The sequence below is a fragment of the Erythrolamprus reginae genome, chromosome 10 (assembly GCF_031021105.1).
Source record: "Erythrolamprus reginae isolate rEryReg1 chromosome 10, rEryReg1.hap1, whole genome shotgun sequence".
In the NCBI taxonomy this organism is placed as follows: domain Eukaryota; kingdom Metazoa; phylum Chordata; class Lepidosauria; order Squamata; family Dipsadidae; genus Erythrolamprus; species Erythrolamprus reginae.
The window spans coordinates 19,196,195-19,216,676 of NC_091959.1; the positions used below are offsets into that span (position 1 = coordinate 19,196,195).

The 20,482-nt window shown below is 44.2% G+C and overlaps 1 protein-coding gene across 2 annotated transcripts in view; it reads right to left on the minus strand.

Annotated features, from left to right (window-relative positions):
• Positions 1-1,747: 1,747 nt before the first annotated feature.
• Positions 1,748-20,482, minus strand: part of ADAMTS17 (ADAM metallopeptidase with thrombospondin type 1 motif 17) — a 178,116-nt gene continuing 159,381 nt past the window's right edge. The window contains exons 21-24 of one of the 2 annotated variants that reach the window (XM_070762584.1): positions 15,724-15,928; positions 9,414-9,566; positions 5,224-5,401; positions 1,748-2,604 (exon numbers count right to left, since the gene is read on the minus strand). In XM_070762584.1, the coding sequence (XP_070618685.1) occupies positions 2,453-2,604; positions 5,224-5,401; positions 9,414-9,566; positions 15,724-15,928 (688 nt within the window). In that variant the 3' untranslated portion in view covers positions 1,748-2,452. The remainder of the gene's footprint in view (positions 2,605-5,223; positions 5,402-9,413; positions 9,567-15,723; positions 15,929-20,482) is intronic. The other variant, XM_070762585.1, reaches the window with a different exon arrangement.

Sequence of the window (20,482 nt, forward strand, 5' to 3'; positions counted from 1 at the left end):
CATTTCCAGCTTCCAGAGGGGTGGGGGAAGCTGATTTTGCCTTCCCCTGGCACTGAATTATGGGTGTGGGCATTCACGTATGCACAACAGCATGCGCACATGCTATTTCGGCACCCGAGGGGAAAAAAGTTTCGCCATCACTGATCTAGTATCTAGCTATCATCTATCTCACCAATCATCAGGACTGAGATGCTTTGAAGAAATTGTTTATAGAGAAGAGATGAGATATGGAAAGAAAAGGTTATTTTTTTTCATTTTAACAGAAAGCGGTTAAGTTAGTAAAATACTTGCGATAAAAAGGGAAGCCATTTCTTTATATATCTTTCTTCTCTTAAACTATATTCTTTTTTCTTTCTGGTTTTCCTTTATCGCACCTCCTGCCTTTTCCCTTTTTATTATTTTCTTTTAAAATCTTGTTTTAGCTTATGTTGTTTGCAATCGTAAGTTTTAATAAAATGATTGTTATGCAAACTTGACTGGCCAAAGATTTAGCAGAACTCCAAGAAACTGAGAGAGTGGGGGATTGTCTTTTTTCAAGAGAATTCTTGTTCCAGATAAACAGATAAACAAATCTATTCAGAAATTTAGGATTACGTTTTTCTATATTGTGTTGTTTTCATTTCTCAATATAAATTAAGAAATTTAGTATGTAGCTCAAGCCTTGCATTCTGGGTTTTTTCCCCCCAGCTGGACAAGAAACTATTAATTTTATTTATAATCTTTTGACAGTTTATAACTTTTCTGTCTCAGAGGGAAAAAGCAGTTATTTGGACCAGACTAGAATCATCATCTGCTGAAATAGTGCATTTCATTTGAAAAAAAAAATTCAGGGCTTTTACATATTCTCTTTTTCAATGAAGGTTGATTTCATGCACCGTATTTTTCTGAGTATAAGATGCACCTTTTTCCTCCCTAAAGGAGGCTGATAATTTAGGTGCGTCTTATAATCTGAATGCAGCTTTTATTTTATTTTTTTCCAGCCCTAACTAGCTGCTAACAATCTTTCCAGCTCTTATGTTGCAAGCTCTTTCATTGTTACTCTCTGCAAATAATGTTTTCCAAGCCCTAAGTCTTTGCAGGGTTTTTTCCCATTTCTCTACTTGCTCCAAATGTTTCTTTCCAGGTGCTGATGATGTTCCCAGCTCTTACTGGCTTGCAAGGTCTTTCATTGTTACTCTCTGCGAAGAATGTTTTTTTCCAGCCCTAACCAGGGAATAAAATAATGTGCTGAAGCTGACCAGACTAAGGACGCTAGCCAAATGAATACATGGTAAGCAGATTCTTTTCCCTATTATCCTCCCCAAAAACTAAGGTGCGTCTTATACTCTGAAAAATACGGTCTGGTTTAAACTGATTGACTATGAAATAAAATATTTCAGTATGGGCTTACAAAATGATTCATTTGTCTTATGCTTATTGTGTCAAATATTTCAGATGCATTAGGCTACCACTATCAAAATTCTCATCTTAGCTGAGGCTGGGAACTGTAGTCTAAAATTATCGTCTAAAATATTAAACAGAACTCCAGCTGGGGTGAAATCAGATGTACCGATAGCGGTGGCTGCCAGTGGTTAAGAGGCTCCGCCCATCTGCCCGTATGCCACCATTTTCTTGTTTTTTTACCTTCTGCGTATGCGCAAAGACTTCCGTGCATGCGCAGAGAGAAAATTATATCAGATTTCATGAATGGTTTTTTCCCCTTTCAACTCATCCAGCCTCCATCCACAGATGTAGACAAAAGATATTATTTGCCACAGGCTTATCTGCAAAGGTGCCTATGCCTTAAGTCAATTTAATTGCTCTCCAAATCTTTTCCTTAAAAAATAATAATAGAAAAATGGTAGCAAGCCATCCAGTGGCGTGCAATAATCTATATATTAATGAAACAACAAAAAAAATTGCAGCCATGTCAAAAGTATCATAACGTTCTACAGGACTGGTTTTTGAGATGATTTTTTTCCCTTCTATTTGTGGTGGTTTTGCTTTCATTCATGCGGTCTGCAAAAGGAGCTTCAAGTCTTACTAGGCGAGCCCTGGAATCCATCGGAGGAGGCGAGTTAACTTCTGCTTGAAATTAAACAAATATTTGCGTTCGCAATTTCCAAATGCGGTTGACCTAGCTGAATCAAATCAAGGGCCATCTCTGTCAAGCTTCTTCTTTTCAATCAACGTCCCGCTGTGTGAAAGGTGATGTGATGGCCTTCGAATGTGACATCATTGGCACTTGGATTTCAAAAGTAAATGACCTCTCCCCCTCCATAGAGGCACTGCAGTTAGCTGTCCTGGCTATTCGCCATCGATAGACCCCAATTCCCCTATAAATTTATCTAATCTAAACTGAAATAGGCATCGCCACAGAGTCTTGTGGCAATGAGTTCCATAAGTTAATATTATATCGTAGGAAGAAGTACAAACGAGCTATAATTCCCCTAAGGAGCCCTGGCAGATTTCATTAACTCTTCTGCTGCATCTTGCTGGCATAGAAGTCTCTGCAGGTTTGACAGCAGCGCTGGTACCACCTCATATCCTGGCAAAGGTTCTTCTCCCGAATCACTCGGCAATAGACGGCCCACTGGTCTCCCGTGCACTTGTAGGTCAGAGCGGCTTTTAAGAAAAGGGAGAGAGAGAAGAATGGGAGAAGAAATTACGCCCTCGTTTTAGGAAGAGCATCATTCGAGAGAAACTGGGTAGTGTCATCTATCTGCGTTCTGACCCAGTTCCCAAACATGACAAATCCTCTGTAGTTAAATCAATGATTCCTTTATTAGAAGTGCCGGAAGCTGTGATGGGCTCCTATAGGTATGGTCAGTGTTGTGGTTGGCTCTGGCCCAGCTCCTGCCCCAAGGACTGTGGATGTGGGGGAGACATCCACATGCTGCAGGCCTGTTTTGCCCCCGGTGGAATCTGATGATGAAGGCTCCTCTGACCAAGAAGACATGAGTGACAGGGAGGAGGAGAGTGTGGCAGACAGCACAGAAGGAGATCAATTATCTAGCTCCTCCTTGGATTCAGAACAAGAGTTAATGATACAGCCACGCATGCGGAGAGCGATGCATAGGCAGCAACAACTGAGAGATTATTATCAAAGAAAATGAGGCCACCTGTGGTTGGGTGGGGCTGTGGTCATTGGTGAGGCTGCTATAAATAGCAGCCTGTGGGTTTGGCCATTGTGGAGGATTATCTGATCGTTGTGTTTCGTGACTGCCTTGCTGACTTCGAGTTTTGTGTACTGATTTCCCCCCGCTTTGAAACAAAACCAGAGCAAAGTGTGTTTCACTTTGTGAAAGAATAAGGACTGTGAATTGCCTCACAGCTGCAAGCTGCAATCACAGAACTGATAAGGGACTTGTACAAATTACCCATTTGTTTGGAGACAAGTGCTCTTTGCTATACAAAAAGAGTGCTTCATTTATTTGCATTTTTCGGTATAAAGAACATTGTTTTGAATTTTCAAACGTGTGTGTGTCTGAAATTGTATCTGTGCATTTTTGGGAGGATTCTACCAGAGAGCTCGACAGAACAGGTCAGGTACGCAGAACAGGTAGAAAAAAAATTGAATTTTTTCCTCTTTTTTTCCCCCTTTCTGGACTCTGGTTATGTTTTTCCTATTGCAGTAAATGAGGTTGAATGTGTATAATTTTAGAACAGCTGTGCGTGCGTGTGTGTACACATACACATACAGTTTATATAGTAGATAATGTATATTTTTATGTGCCTGTGTGTAATATGTGTGTACACATATGGAATATGTACACATATGGAATATATACATAGAATTAAAGAGTATATTTTGGATGTATAGTAAATAGATGGGGAAATTGTATCTCTTTCAGGTGAGGAGAGGCCAGGCACCCTAACCCAAACCCTTGACGTGAGTGATGTCAAGCTGGCCACCTTTAAGCCAGTCACATGACCTTTAAGCCACCCAGTCACATGATCATCAATCCACTCCCACCTGGTCACATGGCCAGCAAGCCACACCCACAAAATAAGCCATGCCCACAGTGGGGTAGTAAATTTTTTTGCAACCCTTCACTGGCCAGAAACCTTGGAAAAATGTCTCTCTCTCTCTCATTGCAGGCTAACAAGTCCATACAGTGGGAAGATGAATAGTCATCTGCCACACTTACTCATCTCCACCCGTGGCCTTCTATCCCCAGAGCTAGGGTGGCTCTTCTGTCCTAAGAACCGGCCCATAGATTTCCACTGCTCTCCTCTCCTTGCATCTGCACGTCAGGCACCGGACCCAGCTGTTCCTCCCCTTCCTCATCTGCCACCTCCAGACCTGGGGGCTATTGACTCTCCATCTGAGGGCTGATGGGTGGCCCAGGCTCTGCCTCTGTCTCTCTCTGATAGCTCCATCCCCTCTTCCCCCTCATAACTCTAAGGTTGCCTTGATATTGACCCTGATTCCCATGCCTCCTCCTCCTGTTGTTCAGCTGCTTGAGGGCCACAACAATCTGTCTATCCTTCCTGCTATCATCTACTCTCTGCCCCCCTGCCAGTCCTTCCTTCCTTCCTTCCTTCCTTCCTTCCTTCCTTCCTCCCTCTTCCCTCCCTATCTCTCTCCCTTTTTCTTCCCTCCCTCCCTCCCCCCTCCCTCCCTTCCTTCCTCTTCCCTCCCTATCTCCCTCCCTTCCTCATCCCTCCCTCCCTGCCTCCCTCCCTGCCTCCCTTCCTTCCTCTTCTCTCCCTCCCTCCCTTTCTTTTCTGTCTAACAGAATAACAGAATGACAGAGTTGGAAGGGACCTTGGAGGTCTTTTAGTCCAAACCCCAGCTTAGGCAAGAAGCCCTATGCTATTTCAGACAAACAGTTGTCCAATCTGTTTTTTAAAACTTCCAGTGTTGGAGCATTCATAACTTATGGAGGCAAGTTGTTCCACTGATTAATTGTTCTCACTTTTAGGAATCTGTCCGCCCGTCCGTCCATCCATCCATCCATCCAACCATCCATCCTAGTTCTACCTAGCTTTTAATGATCCTGTTTCCTGATCTGGCCAATTCCAGTTGTGTTCTGAATCAGAATATGATTCTGGGAATTAGATTCTCAAGAACTACCAACTTCAAAAGTATGCTGCGTATATAATTGTTAGTGTTTTCTCAGGTTACATTTTTGGGTGCATTTTCTTTTTAACCCAGGCTTCTTAAGTTTGTTTTGAGAGAGAAAGACCACAAATAAATAAAGAGTACAGAATTCAAACTCTATGGGGAAGCACACTGACCGAGTCTTGGAGAGGTAATTGTGTTGACATTGATTTTCTCATTGCAGGCCTGTTGGTGACACTGTCGGTAGGCTGCAAGTTTGGAGAAGGCGGGACACTCATTGCCGTGGCGACCTGTGACTTTGTGCATGCACTGGACCACACGGGACTGAAGGCCTTTGCCACATGTTGAGGAACACTAGACGAGAGAGAGAGAAAACGCCATCACGATGTATGCAATGCAGAGATATAACCGAGGCAGAGGCCCCTTGGAAGAGGACATTGGATTGATTCCATTTATCTAGATCAGGGGTGTCAAACTCACGTCACAGGGGCCAGATCCAGCCCATGGGGGGCTTAGATCTGGTCCATGGGGCCGCTCTTGAAACAGCAAAGAACCACGGTGCCTCTGCCAGGGAAATGAAGCTTGGGAAGGCCACAAGCAGCCTTCCTGAGCTCAGTTTTCACTGGCAGAGGGTTGCAGGAGGCTGTCACAGCCAAAACGGGAGCTTGGGATGCTGCAACAGTCACTGGATGTGAAAAACGTAGAACGGCCATTAAATGAATTGTTGTAAGTCGAAGATTACTTGTACTTGTGAGTTGACTTATGATCAAAGTTCTGATGGACATCCCCACCCCACCCCCCATCATGTGACCGCATGTTGGATGCTCAGCAACCAGGCCACCTGTATGTCTGTTTGCAATGTCCTATGGTGCTGTGCCTCTATCAACAACTGTCTTGCTTAGCAATGGAAGTTATGGGTTCAAATATGGTCATAATTCGAGGACTATCTATCCAACTGGGTTGATGGGGGAAGCAGCAGAAGTGGCTTGGTTAACCCTGTAAAGTATAGCAATAGCCGCCCCGAGTCTTCGGAGAGGGGCGGCATACAAATCTAAGTAATAAATAATAAATAAATAAATAGCACTTTTATTATTATTATTATTATTATTATTATTATTATTATTATTATTAATTAGACATTTATTTATTTATTTATTTATTTATTTATTTATTTATTTATTTATTTATTTATTTATTTATTTATTTATTTATTTATTTATTTATTTATTTATTTATTTATTTATTTATTTATTTATTTATTTATTTATTTATTTATTTATTTATTTATTTATTTATTTATTTATTTATTTATTTATTTATTTATTTATTTATTTATTTATTTATTTATTTATTTATTGGATTTGTATGCCGCCCCTCTCCAGAGACTTGGGGCGGCTAACAGCGACAATAAAACAGTGTACAATAGTAATTTGGTATTGATGATTAAAAATCAATTAATATAAAAACCAAACATACATACAGACATACCATGCATAGAATTGTAAAGGCCTAGGGGGAAAGAGGATCTCAATTCCACCATGCCTGGCAGCAGAGGTGGGTTTTAAGTTGTTTACGAAAGGCAAGGAGGGTGGGGGCAGTTCTAATCTCTGGGGAGAGTTGGTTCCAGAGGGCTGGGGCCGCCACAGAGAAGGCTCTTCCCCTGGGTCCCGCCAGGCGACATTGCTTAGTTGACGGGACCCGGAGAAGACCCACTCTGTGGGACCTAACTGGTCGCTGGGATTCATGCAGCAGAAGGCGGTCCCTGAGGTAATCTGGTCCGGTGCCATGAAGGGCTTTATAGGTCATAACCAACACTTTGAATTGTGACCGGAAACTGATCGGCAACCAATGCAGACTGCGGAGTGTTGGTGTAACATTGGCATATTTGGGAAAGCCCATGATTGCTCTCGCAGCTGCCTCCCCTCTCCGAGGACCCGGAGATATACCCCTTCACAGTGCTTTACAGCCCTTTTTAAGCATTTTTACAGAGTCAGCCTCTTGCCCCCAAAAATCTGGGTCCTCATTTTACCGACCTCGGAAGGATGGCAGGCAGAGTCAACCTTGAGCTGCTCAGAATCAAACTCTTGGCAGTGGGCAAAGTTAATTTACAATAACAATAGCACTTAATGCTGTGTACCAGTGCTTTTACAGCTCCCTGTAAGCGGTTTACAGGGTCAGCCTCTTGCCCCCAACAATCTGGGTCCTCATTTTAACCACCTTGGAAGGATGGAAGGATGAGTCAACCTTGAGCCTGGTGAGGTTCGATCTGCCAAATGGCAGCCGGCAGTCAGCAGAAGTAGCCTGCAGTACTGCACTCTAACCACTGTGCCACAGTAGCTCGGAATCTATGGATTAGATTCTACCCTGTGAGGTTCTTGGCCACGGCTGATAGTTCCCCTTGCATACAGATCCAGCTTGCAAATTGGAAAGGAGGGGGTAGCTTGGGATGCCTTTGTCCCCCAACCCCACTCCCCGTGAAGATTTAGCTTCCTCGCCTCCTCATTGCAGAGACAACCGGAAGCCTTTGCCAAACAGCTCAGCCCCCCAATTAGAGGGCATCCGTCACTCCCAGCAGCGATGAATGACTGCTGATCCCTTCTCAAGGGTGAAGACAAAAGCAGGGCTTATTCTAAAAGGAAACGAGACAATTTCCCCGGGTTTTCACAGGTCCCGCTGGGAGGAATAAGCTGCTTGCCAGGATGTCAGAGGGGAACACAAAACACAACGGGCCGCTCCTCCCTGCCAGGGGAGGGCAGGTGGCTGGAGGCAATTTTTCAAAGGCGCTTTATCACCAGTGACAGGGCTTGGCAGCCTCCCTGCATTCTGAAGATGCCCTTCTTTCTTTCTTTCTTTCTTTCTTTCTTTCTTTCTTTCTTTCTTTCTTTCTTTCTTTCTCTCTCTCTTCATTCCTTCTTTCTTTCTTTCTCTTTCCCAGCCAAGTCCTTGTCGATGCTTCCTAACACGTTCCTTTTGGCAAGGAATCCCTCCCAGAGCTGGGTGGAAAGACTCAGGTGCAGAACCACAGAAAGGAAGCAAGAGTCCTTTCCCAGCTGGGAAGCATGGAACCTTAGGCTGCTGGCCAGATTCCCAGGCCTGCCACACCACCCAGGCTGCCGGAGGAAGGGGGCTCCTCGCCTACCCAGGCCGGCCTTTCAAATGCACGTTGACTCCCTGGATTCAATCTGCAGAGGCATTCGAGTCAAAACAGGGTCTGCTCCCCCCCTACCCTGAGTCTTCTAGAAAGACAAACGTTTTTGCAGGGCTGTGGTACACTGTTACGAGATTGAACACTCAGCTCGTAAGTCTCGGTTTCCGTCTTACTTCCCACCAACCTATAAAGCCCTTCATGGCACCGGACCAGATTATCTCAGGGACCGCCTTCTACCGCACGAATCCCAGTGACCAGTTAGGTCTCACAGAGTGGGCCTTCTCTGGGTCCCGTCGACTAAACAATGTCATTTGGCGGGACCCAGGGGAAGAGCCTTCTCTGTGGCGGCCCCGGCCCTCTGGAACCAGCTCCCCCCAGAAATTAGAATAGCCCCCACCCTTCTTGCCTTTCGTAAGCTCCTTAAAACCCACCTCTGTCGTCAGGCATGGGGGAACTGAGATATTCTTTCCCCCTAGGCTTCTACAATTTATGTATGGTATGTTTGTATGTATGATTGGTTTTTAAAATAAGGGTTTTCAGCTGTTTTAGTATTGGATTGTCGCATGTTGTTTTTACCACTGTTGTTAGCAGCCCCGAGTCTACGGAGAGGGGCGGCATACAAATCCAATAAAATAATAATAATAATAATAATAATAATAATAATAATAATAATAATAATTTTTTTTAAAAAAAAAAACTGGCTAAGCTAGCGGCGGTCTTTCAACATGAGCTAAAGTTGGAATTGGAATATGGAAGTGGAGACGATGAATGTGAAATGCTCCCTAAAGGAATGAAATCGGACTATAAATGCCGCTTAATGTGAGTGCTTGAGAGCACAATTTGGCTGTCCAATAATTTTGGTTATCCCTCCCTCCATCCTTTCTCCCTTCCCTTTCCTCCTTTCCTTCCCTTTCCCTTCCTTCTCTTTTCTTCCTTTCCCTTCCCTCTGCTTCCTCATTGATCAATTCTAATTCTTAGTGGATTAGATAAAATGACGGTGGCTTTTATTCTATTTGGTTTGTATGCACGAATATGTATTTAGACATTGGCCTATTCTTTATGAAAAACAAGATGTAAATGAATAAATCTGTCGCTCACTCTAACGCAGGAATTACAAACTAGAATTAGAATGAAATAATATTCAAAAGACATACTGATCCATACCACTAGCTTTAAATTATGTTGTTGCTTTTTTAAAAAAATAGCAGATTGCCTGACCTTGGACCATTCTCCGGTTTTCCATTCATAGCACCCAGTGTGATCTTCGCACTCTTCTTCCTCCCTTGGCCTTGTGGCTGCGTCACACTTCCCTTGTGGGTTGGTGCACATCACTTTCCTCTTCTGTTTTCCCCTTCCACAATCAGAGGAACACTGCAAAAGAGAGCGTTGAAATTTGTTGAATTGGACGAAGTATTTAGAAGCAGTTTCACCATTTTCCAAATATGTGTTAAAAATCTTATAATCTTCGTGGGTTTTTCACAGGGAAAAAAACCACACCAATGTTAACGTCAAATTGCACTATACAGTGTTCCCTCGATTTTCACGGGGGTTGCGTTCCGAGACTGCCCACGAAAGTCGAATTTCCGCGAAGTAGAGATGCGGAAGTAAATACACTATTTTTGGCTATGAACAGTATCCCAAGCCTTCCCTTAACACTTTAAACCCCTAAATTACAATTTCCCATTCCCTTAGCAACTATTTAGATTATTACTCACCATGTTTATTTATTAAAGTTTATTTAAAAAAAGGTTTTTTAAAGGCAGATGAAAGTTTGGCAATGACATATGACGTCATCAGGCGGGAAAAACCGTGGTATAGAGGGAAAAACCACAAAGTATTTTTTTAATTAATATTTTTGAAAAACCGTGGTATAGACGTTTCGCGAAGTTCGAACCTGGGAAAACCGAGGGAACCCTGTATTTAAATTAGGTAAGCATAAAAAGATTACTGCCAATGCATTGTGTTTGGAGAGAGATGAGCTTTCCCTACTACAGTTATAGTGTCAGGCTCCAAGTACATAAAAAAGTGACTTTTGACAATTTTTCACATTTATAGTGTAGCATCTCCATGCAGTGTGATCAAAATCCGGATGCTTGACAGCTGGTTCATATTTAAAATATTTGCAGTGTCCCAAGGTCACTTTATCACTTTGTCTAACATAGGGTCCACAATCTCCCCCTCCTCATCAGACCCAGAGAAGGCCCTAGCTGGGTGTTTCATAATCTCTGCAGGACTCTCAATTTCCAACCTTTCTTCACCCTCACTATCTGACTCCTCTGACAGCCACATGGGCCTATGATGCTCAGACAGACGTGGTTCCTCCTCTTCAAAGTCTGTGAGTAAAGGAGCTGGCTGTGATCCAACCACAACAGTATCCTGATAAAACTGGTTCTGTGACATCATCATGACATCATCAGTGGGTTGCTACCGGTTGGGGCGAACTGGTCCGAAAAGGGAGGAACCCATCTCTGGAAGCAGCCATTTCCTCAACAACAAACTTATTAACAAAACTCAAAATCAACGTTACTTTTCTTTCTTTCCATCTCAAGCACAACATCCAGAAGCAATTTCCAAACAGAAACAAAGCTGGATGTGTTTGTTTCTAACTAAGCAGTTAGTTTAGCCATCTCTGTTAATTCCATCCAATTTTCCGGCCATTTATCCATTGCAGGAATTAAAAAGTATCTTTCCATTTTTGGAACATCCTTTTTCTTACACAATACTGAAGAACCGTCAAGGGGTCATTGTTGGTATTTGGTAAAGAAATCCCAGGACTAATCAAAAATCCCATTAATTTTCCCTTATATGTCATGTTTCACTCCCCATCCTTCTATGGGCCACTGATGAATGTACTGGATCCCGCCCCGAATACATTTTAACTTGACAGGTTAAAATTTATTTAAACTTTAACCTGTCAATGACTACTTCGGCTTCAACCACAACAACCCACGAGCACATAACAGATACAAACTTAAAGTAAACCGCTCCAAACTAGACTGCAGGAAATATGACTTTAGTAACCAAGTAGAAACATAGAAGACTGACGGCAGAAAAAGACCTCATGATCCATCTAGTCTGCCCTTATACTACTTTCTGTATTTTATCTTAGGATGGATATATGTTTATCCCAGGCATGTTTAAATTCAGTTACTGTGGATTTACCAACCACGTCTGCTGGAAGTTTGTTCCAAGGATCTACTACTCTTTCAGTAAAATAATATTTTCTCATGTTGCTTTTGATCTTTCCCCCAACTAACTTCAGATTGTGTCCCCTTCTTCTTGTGTTCACTTTCACTTCCCTCCTGGACCTTATTTAACCCTTTAACATATTTAAATGTTTTGATCATGTCCCCCCTTTTCCTTCTGTCCTCCAGACTATACAGATTGAGTTCATGAAGTCTTTCCTGATATGTTTTATGCTTAAGACCTTCCACCATTCTTGTAGCCTGTCTTTGGACCTGTTCAATTTTGTCAATATCTTTTTGTAGGTGAGATCTCCAGAACTGAACACAGTATTCCAAATGTGGTCTTACCAGCACTCTATATAGCGGGATCATAATCTCCCTCTTCCTGCTTGTTATACCTCTAGCTATGCAGCCAAGCATCCTACTTGCTTTCCCTACCGCCTGACTGCACTGTTCACCCATGGATGCATGGAACTCACTACGTGACTCTGTAGTATCATCATCTAACCCCAAAAACTTTACCCTTAGACCAGTGATGGAGAACCTATGGCACGAGTGTCACAAGTGGCACACGGAGCCATATCTGCTGGCACGCAAGCTGTTGCCCTAGCTCAGCTTCAACATGCATGTGTGTGCCGGCCAGCTGATTTTTGGCTTGTACAGAGGCTCTGGGAGGGCATTTTTGGCTTGGAGAGAGCCTCTGGAGGGATTGGGGAGGATGTTTTTACCCTCCCTTGGCTCCATGGAAGCCTTTGGAGCCTGGGGAGGGCAAAACATGAGCCTAATGGGCCCACCAGAAGTTGGGAAACAGGCCATTTCCGGCTGCAGAGGGCCTCCGGGGGTGGGAGAAGCTGTTTTCGCCCTCCCCAGGCATTGAATTATTTATTTATTTATTTGTTTATTTATTTATTTATTTATTTATTGGATTTGTATGCCGCCCCTCTCCGTAGACTCGGGGCAGCTAACAACAGTAATAAAGACAGCATATAACAATCCAATATTAAAACAGTTAAAAACCCTTATTATAAAACCAAACATACATACAGACATACCATGCATAAAATTGTAAAGGCCTAGGGGGAAAGGGTATCTCAGCTCCCCCATGCCTGGCGGCAGAGGTGGGTTTTAAGAAGCTTATGAAAGGCAAGGAGGGTGGGAGCAATTCTAATCTCTGGGGGGAGTTGATTCCAGAGGGCCGGGGCCACCACAGAGAAGGCTCTTCCCCTGAGTCCCGCCAAGCGACGTTGTTTAGTTGACGGGACCCGGAGAAGACCCACTCTGTGGGACCTAACTAGTCACTGGGATTCGTGCAGCAGAAGGCGGTCCCTGAGATAATCTGGTCTGATGCCATGAAGGGCTTTATAGGTCATAACCAACATTTTGAATTGTGACCGGAAACTGATCGGCAACCAATGCAGACTGCGGAGTGTTGGTGTAACATGGGCGTATTTGGGAAAGCCCATGATTGCTCTCGCAGCTGCATTCTGCACGACCTGAAGTTTCCGAACACTTTTCAAAGGTAGCCTCCTGTAGAGAGCATTACAATAGTCGAGCCTCGAGGTGATGAGGGCATGAGTGACTGTGAGCAGTGACTCCCGGTCCAAATAGGGCCGCAACTGGTGCACCAGGCGAACCTGGGCAAACGCCCCCTTCGCCACAACCGAAAGATGTTTCTCTAATGTGAGCTGTGGATCAAGGAGGACGCCCAAGTTGCGGACCCTCTCTGAGGGGGTCAATGATTCCCGCCCAGGGTAATGGACGGACAGATGGAATTGTCCTTGGGAGGCAAAACCCACAGCCACTCCGTCTTATCCGGGTTGAGTTTGTGTCTGTTGACACCCATCCAGGCCCCAACAGCCTCCAGGAACCAGCACATCACTTGAATTATGGGTGTGGACACTCGTGCATGCACGATAGTGCATGCCCAAACTCTTTCGGCACCATCACTGCCCTAGACTATCCACTGTTGACCTCTCCCGATTCCCAAGAGGTCAGTAACGGCCGTGCATAACTTCACCAGGGTGCCTTCCGTCCCCTGTCCTAATGTTTCTCTTTTACTAGTATCACGTATATAAACATTGTTATTCCTTTGTATACCACCAATATGTACTTGACAAAACAATAAAATAAAATATACTTTTTAAAAAATAGATGAAGATAGGAAATCTCTATGACTTCTTTCTGAACATGCTCCAAAGAAAGCATCTCCATCAGTGGGGTCGGGGTTAGAAGCAAGTCTTAGCGTGATGCTCATCGCAGCGAAGGGCAGATCTCAACATGCGTATCTCACCATCTTTCTTAGGAAAGAAAAATGTTTTTTTTAAACCCTAATCCAGGCAGACGTGACTGCCGACCCTGTTCAGCACATGAATGACAAATGTTTTATGAGCCAGTTTAGCATTGCAAACACAGTCTGGAACACTACAGAGCAACTGGGAAACGACTTTAGCATGCTCTCCCTCTCTTATCCATCCATCCGTGGAAAGCCTGGTATCTAATTTCATGACCTCCTGGTGAAAATTAATATCTTTGTAAGTGCAAAAGCATCAATGTAAATTTTGGCTGGAAGGCTTCTGTAAGTTATTTGTTTTTAATTAGTGGCCTCCTCTCGAATTCCACAGCCACCAGTGGGAAACCCCAGCATTTTAATTGACATGTCGAACTTTAAGTTGTATTTGTTCCAAAGCTGCTTGTTGAAAAAGGCAACTGGAATTTCTTGGGGGGTTTTTTTTCTTTGAAAATGTTGCACTTCACATCGAAGAAACTTCTTTGGTTTTAGAATTGAAGAAGCTTCTTGGATGAGAAGCAAAATGTTTTCCAAGAAAAATCCAAGAAACTCCAAATGTCTTTTGGAAAAAGCATCTTTGGGCAATCATAACCCAGATCGTTTATTTTCCGTATTTTGGGGAGTATAAGACGCACCTTTTTCCTTCCTAAAAGAGGCTGATAATTTGAGTGTGTCTCATACTCTGAATGTAACTTTTTTTCCAGCCCTAACTAGCTGCTAACGATCTTCCCAGCTCTTACCTTGCAGGCTTTTTCATTGTTTCTCTCCGCGAAGAATGTTTTCCAAGCCCTAAAACTTTCGAGGTTTTCTTCCATTGGTCTAACTTGCTCTGAATAAGATTCTTTCCAGCCTAACCAGGTGCTAACAATGTTCCCAGCTCTTACCAGCTGGCTCTTTCATTGTTACTCTCTGCAAATAATGTTTTCCAAGTCCTAAGTCTTTGCAGTGTTTTTTTTTCATTGGTCTAACTTGCTCCAAATGTTTCTTTCCAGCCCTAACCAGGTGTTAACAATGTTCCTAGCTCTTATCCGCTTGCAAGCTCTTTCATTGTTACTCTCTGCAAATAATGTTTTAAAACCCTGTCTTTGTAGGGTTTTTTTCATTACTTTACTTGTTCCAAATGTTTCTTTCCAGCCTTAACCAAGTACTAACAATGTTCCTAGCTCTTACCGGCTTGCAAGCTCTTTCATTGTTACTCTCTGCAAATAATGTTTTAAAACCCTGTCTTTGTAGGGGTTTTTTCATTACTTTACTTGTTCCAAATGTTTCTTTCCAGCCTTAACCAAGTACTAACAATGTTCCTAGCTCTTACCGGCTTGCAAGCTCTTTCATTGTTACTCTCTGCAAAGAATGTTTTCGAAGTCCTAAGTCTTTGCAAGGTTTTTTCCATTGCTGTACTTGCTCCAAATGTTTATTTCCAGGTGCTAATGATGTTCCCCACTCTTACTGGCTTGCATTGTTACTCTCTCCGAATAATGTTATTTTAAAGCCATAACCAGGGGATAAAATAATGTGCTGGCTAAGGAAGATTCTTTTTCCTATTTTCCTCCCAAAAAACTAAGGTGTGTCTCATACTCCAAAAAATACGGTATTTATTTGTTTGTTTGTTTAGTCAATCACATATTAGATAGTACATAATTTGAATGCATGAAATGAATAAAGGTAAAAGGGAACATTAGTAAAGGGACAGTAGGCACACACGTGTGCTTATGCACGCCCCTTACAGAATTCTTAGGAATGGGGTGAGGTCAGCAGTAGACAGGCTAAAGGTAACGTTTTTGAGGTTTGGGGAAGAAACCACAGAGTCGGGTAGTTTGTTCCAGACGTTGACCAGTGTTGAAAAACTCGAATTTTCTGCTATCGAGTTTGGAAGGGTTCACTTTAAGTTTGTACTGTATCGATAGTGTGCTGGTGTATTGTTATGGTTGAGAATGTATTTGTTGTATTTGTTTATATTATTATCATTGCTGTTATGGTCCTGCCCTTTGTGTAAGTTTAGCAAATATTTAGCTACCTATCCCAATGATCTGCCCTTCTTCTGCCAGACTGCAAATACCTTAGACCATTCTGAGGCTTCCCAAATGGAAAGACAGTCTCGGCCTTCACAGCTCTGTATCGTTGCTGGCTTGGGACCAAGGCAGTAGAGATCTCTTGTGTTGACGTGGCTCCCGTTCTGCAGTTGATAGACACATGTCACTCCCCGATGCTGGAGACCTTTGGCACAAGTGGAAGAGCAAGGACTCCACTGCCCTGTAACCCACCTGTTCAGACAATCAAGACAAAAACACCAGGATGGTCACAATCCTTGTAAGTAAGAGATGCTAAATAACCTATGACCCATTGAGCCAGGGTTTCACAGCAATATCCTCTTTTTTTTTTACAGAAAAATAATTGTTATTGAAATATATACATTAGAAACAAAACATATAAACATTTAGGACAAACAATTATACATACATACACAAAGAAAAAAATCAATTCAATTCAATTGTACATATTCATTCCTTATCAGATTCCTCAACATCTTCCACAATGGCAGAGCTTCTAATGTATTGGAAAAGTTCTTTAATAATTAGATTAGATTAACAGACTTGGAAGCGACCTCGTAGGTCATCTAGTCCAGTGTTTCCCAACCTTGGCAACTTGAAGATATTTGGACTTCAACTCCCAGAATTCCCCAGCCAGCAAATGCTGGCTGGGGAATTCTGGGAGTTGAAGTCCAGATATCTTCAAGTTGCCAAGGTTGGGAAACACTGATCTAGTCCAACCTCCTGCCCAAGCAGGAGACCCTACACCAGTGATGGCGAACCTATGACACGGGTGCCACAGATGGCACGCGGAGCCATATCTGCTGGCACATGAGCCGTTGCCCTGGCTTAGCTCCAACGTGCATGTGTGTGACGATCAGCTGATTTTTGGCTCACACAGAGGCTCTAGGAGGGCGTTTTTGGCTTCCAGGGAGCCTCTGGAGGAATGCTACTGGTTAGTCCACCCGAACCGGTAGCAAATCTGCAATCACAACACAATCACAACAATGTCATGGAATTGGTTCAGTTGGTGCCAGTCCATGGTCGCTGCCATCTTTAAAAAAAAAATAATGATTTTTTTTGGGGGGGGTGTTCTGGTTTTTTTCTTCTGGGCATACACAAAAGCTGAGTTTCCGTGTGCATGCGTTGCCATCTTATTTTCAGCTCTTATTTTTTTTTAAAAGTAATTTTTTTTGGCATTGCACATGTGCACGTGTGCAGCCACACAGCACAGGAGGAAGGGAACTCGCATCAAGGGAAGTTAGGACCCCCACCCCTGAGCAGTACATAAGTCTAAGTGCTATTGCTGTTGCTTTTGCTCTCCAAATCTTCATCAGCCGTCCAGGTTTTCCCAGATATAGTACTATTCCCTACTCTCTTAGTACAGTGGAACCTCTACCTAAGAACGCCTCTACTTACAAACTTTTCTAGAGCAGAACCGGATGTTCAAGATTTTTTTGCCTCTTCTCAAGAACCATTTTCCACTTACAAATCCGAGTCTCCGAAACTGTAACCAGGAATCTCCTGGGAGGAAACAGGGCCGGAAAAGGTGGAGAGAAGCCTCCATGGAGCCTCTCTAGGAATCTCCTGGGAGGAAACAGGGTCTCCACCCTCTCTGTGGTTTCCCCAATCGCACACATTATTTGCTTTTACATCGATTGCTATGGGAAAATTTGCTTCTTCTTACAAACTTTTCTACTTAAGAACCTGGTCACAGACCAAATTAAGTTCGTAAGTAGAGGTATCAATGTAGATCTAAGCCAGTGTTTCCCAACCCTGGCAATTTAAAGATATTTGGACTTCAACTCCCAGGATTTTGGGAGTTGAAGTCCAGATATCTTCAAGTTGCCAGGGTTGGGAAACACTGATCTAAGCTACAGAGCTGGAGCATCTCAAAGCAAGCCTTAACTGAAGGCCATGATGAAAAGGAATGCATCTGATAAATGCTGCTGTGGCATCCATTAAGCACGTAAGGACAATCTGTTCTGAAGGCAGCTTTCCCCTCTAATTTGAAAAACCTCACATCAAAAGAAAGCAGTTTAGAGCCCTAGATGTGCGGGAGCATGAAATAAAGCATGAAAACCATCCTCTTTTTCGGGAAGTTAAAATTCTAATCTGGCTTTTGAGCCTGTCAACTTGATTAGCAATCCCGCCGCCACCATCTCCATCGCAAAGCAAACCCATCTTTGTCTTTGGCCTGCTTCTAAAACTCCCGGCAGCACGGGAATTAAGGATACAAGGAACGGGATGAATGGGCAGAGACCGCAGCGAGCCAGCCATCTTAATTAAAAGAAAATTAAACCCAGGAGCAAAAAATTAGGGCTTTGGTTAACCGTTATTGGCTGAAAACTCAAATCAGATGGATGGCGGCACAGCACTATGGGTGGGATGAGGGGAGAGTAACGGCATCGCTAATTTATTGTCACGCCTCAAGAACAAGAAGGCTGCTATGCAGACTTGGCCCGACCGTGGTATTGTAGCTGAATGTGATCTATAGCTAAGCAGAGAGAGGGGGGGGGGGGAGAGAGTTTGTGACTTTGATGGAAGGGAAAAGAAAGGCAGCAGAAAATAAAGGCAGGCTCTCACACTTTTTTTCCCAGTTCAGTGGTGTGTAAAAAAAGACGGGACAACGGGCTCAAAGAAGGGCCAGGAATTCTGAAGATGGGGGGAGGGAGGAGAATGCAAGGTTTGGGATCCCATCCTTTCAAGAACTCATTGCAAAGCTGCTAAAGCAACAGAACCAAAAAACCCCTCCAAAACAAACTGGGTGAAACCACACTCAACTCAAGTGACTGTGAAAGAGATCTAGGAGTCTTAATAATAATAATTACAGTAGAACCTCGACATACGAGCTGCTCTATATACGAGCATTTCGAGATGCGAGCTAGGAGGGGAGAGATATTTCTGTTCTACTTACGAGCCCACATTCGGGATACGAGCGCTCACCGCCTGTCCCTGTCAGCGTCCCAGCCCCAGCCACCTTCACCCGCCCGGACAACCGCCAGAGGGGCTCCTCCGGAGGGGCGCACGGGGAAGGGCTTGAGCCGCCGCCTTCTCCTTTCCCCGTGGGAGTGGCGCACCTCTTATCTGGCCGGCCTGAGAGGAGGGACGCACGGGGGCTCCAGAGGAGCCCCATCCCGGGCGGAGCGGCACACCTCTTATCTGCCTGGCCTGAGAGGCACGAAACCGGTGCTCATGCCGGGCGGCCCGCCTGGAACGCCAGCAATGCCGCCGAGCCAATTGCCGAGCGGGGGGCGGGGCGCGGAAGGAGGCGGAGGCGGCGCCGCACCGGCCCCCTCAGGCCGCTCCGAGACCGCCTTCTGCCGCACGAATCCCAGAGACCGATTAGGTCCCACAGAGTGGGCCTCCTCTGGGTCCCGTCAACTAAACAATGTCGGTTGGCGGGGCCCCAGGGAGAGAGCCTTCTCTGTGGCGGCACCGACTCTCTGGAACCAACTCCCCCCGGAGATCAGAACTGCCCCTACTCTTCCTGCCTTCCATAAACTCCTCAAAACCCACCTTTGCCGTCAGGCATGGGGAAACTAAACATCTCCCCCTGGGCACGTTTAATTTATACATGGTATGCTTGTGTGTGTGTCTGTTAGTATATGGGGTTTTTAAATCTTTAAATATTTTAATTAATTGGATTATTTATGATTTGTTTTACACTTGTTGTGAGCCGCCCCGAGTCTTCGGAGAGGGGCGGCATACAAATCCAAATAATAAATAAATAAATAAATAAATAAATAATAAATGTCCGGGCGGGTGAAGGTGGCTGGGGCTGGGACGCTGACAGGGACAGGCGGTGAGCGCCGCGGTGCTTGGCGAACGGGGAGGCGGTCGCCTCGCCTGCCGCCCCGCTCTGCTTCCCTCCCTCCCTCCGCAGCCTTTGTGTTTTTGGCTGGGGGGGAGCAGGATGACCTTCCTGACTGCATGGCATCCTGCATGCAGGATGACATGCATGGCAAAGGAATGGGGAGGATCGGGAGGCTCAAGCCTCCTTCGGTGGTGGCGGCCGGTTTCTTATTTTTGGGCTTGCACGCATTAATTGCTTTTCCATTGATTCCTATGAGAAACAATGTTTCGTCATACGAGCTTTTTGACTTACGAGCCTCCTTCCCGCACCAATTAAATTTGTAAGTCGAGGTACTACTGTAATAATAATAATTTATTAGATGTGTATGCCGCCCCTCTCCGAGGATTCTTGGTGGACAACTAACTAAATATGAGCCAGCAGTGCAGCGGTGGCTTAAAAAGCCAACACAATCTTGAGCTGCATCAACAGAGGGATACAATCTAGGACTATGGAGGTACTAAGACCACATTATAATGCCCCAGTTAGACCACACCTAGAGTACTGCATTCAATTTTGGGCTCCACCCTACAAAAAAGACATTGAAACTCTGGAAAAAGTACAGAAGAGAGCAACCGGGACCGCCTTCTGCCGCACGAATCCCAGCGACCAGTTAGGTCCCACAGAGTTGGCCTTCTCTGGGTCCCATCGACCAAACCATGTCGTCTGGCAGGACCCAGGGGAAGAGTCTTCTCTGTGGCGGCCCCGACACTCTGGAACCAACTCCCCCTGGAGATTAGGATTGCCCCCACCCTCCTTGCCTTTTGTGAACTCCTTAAAACCCACCTCAGCCGTCAGGCATGGGGGAATTGAGACATCTCCCCCAGGCCTATATAGTTTATGCATGGTATGTTTGTGTGTATGTCTTGCTTTTTAAATAAGGTTTTTTTTAGATATTTTAAATATTAGATTTGTTATATATTGTTTTTATTATT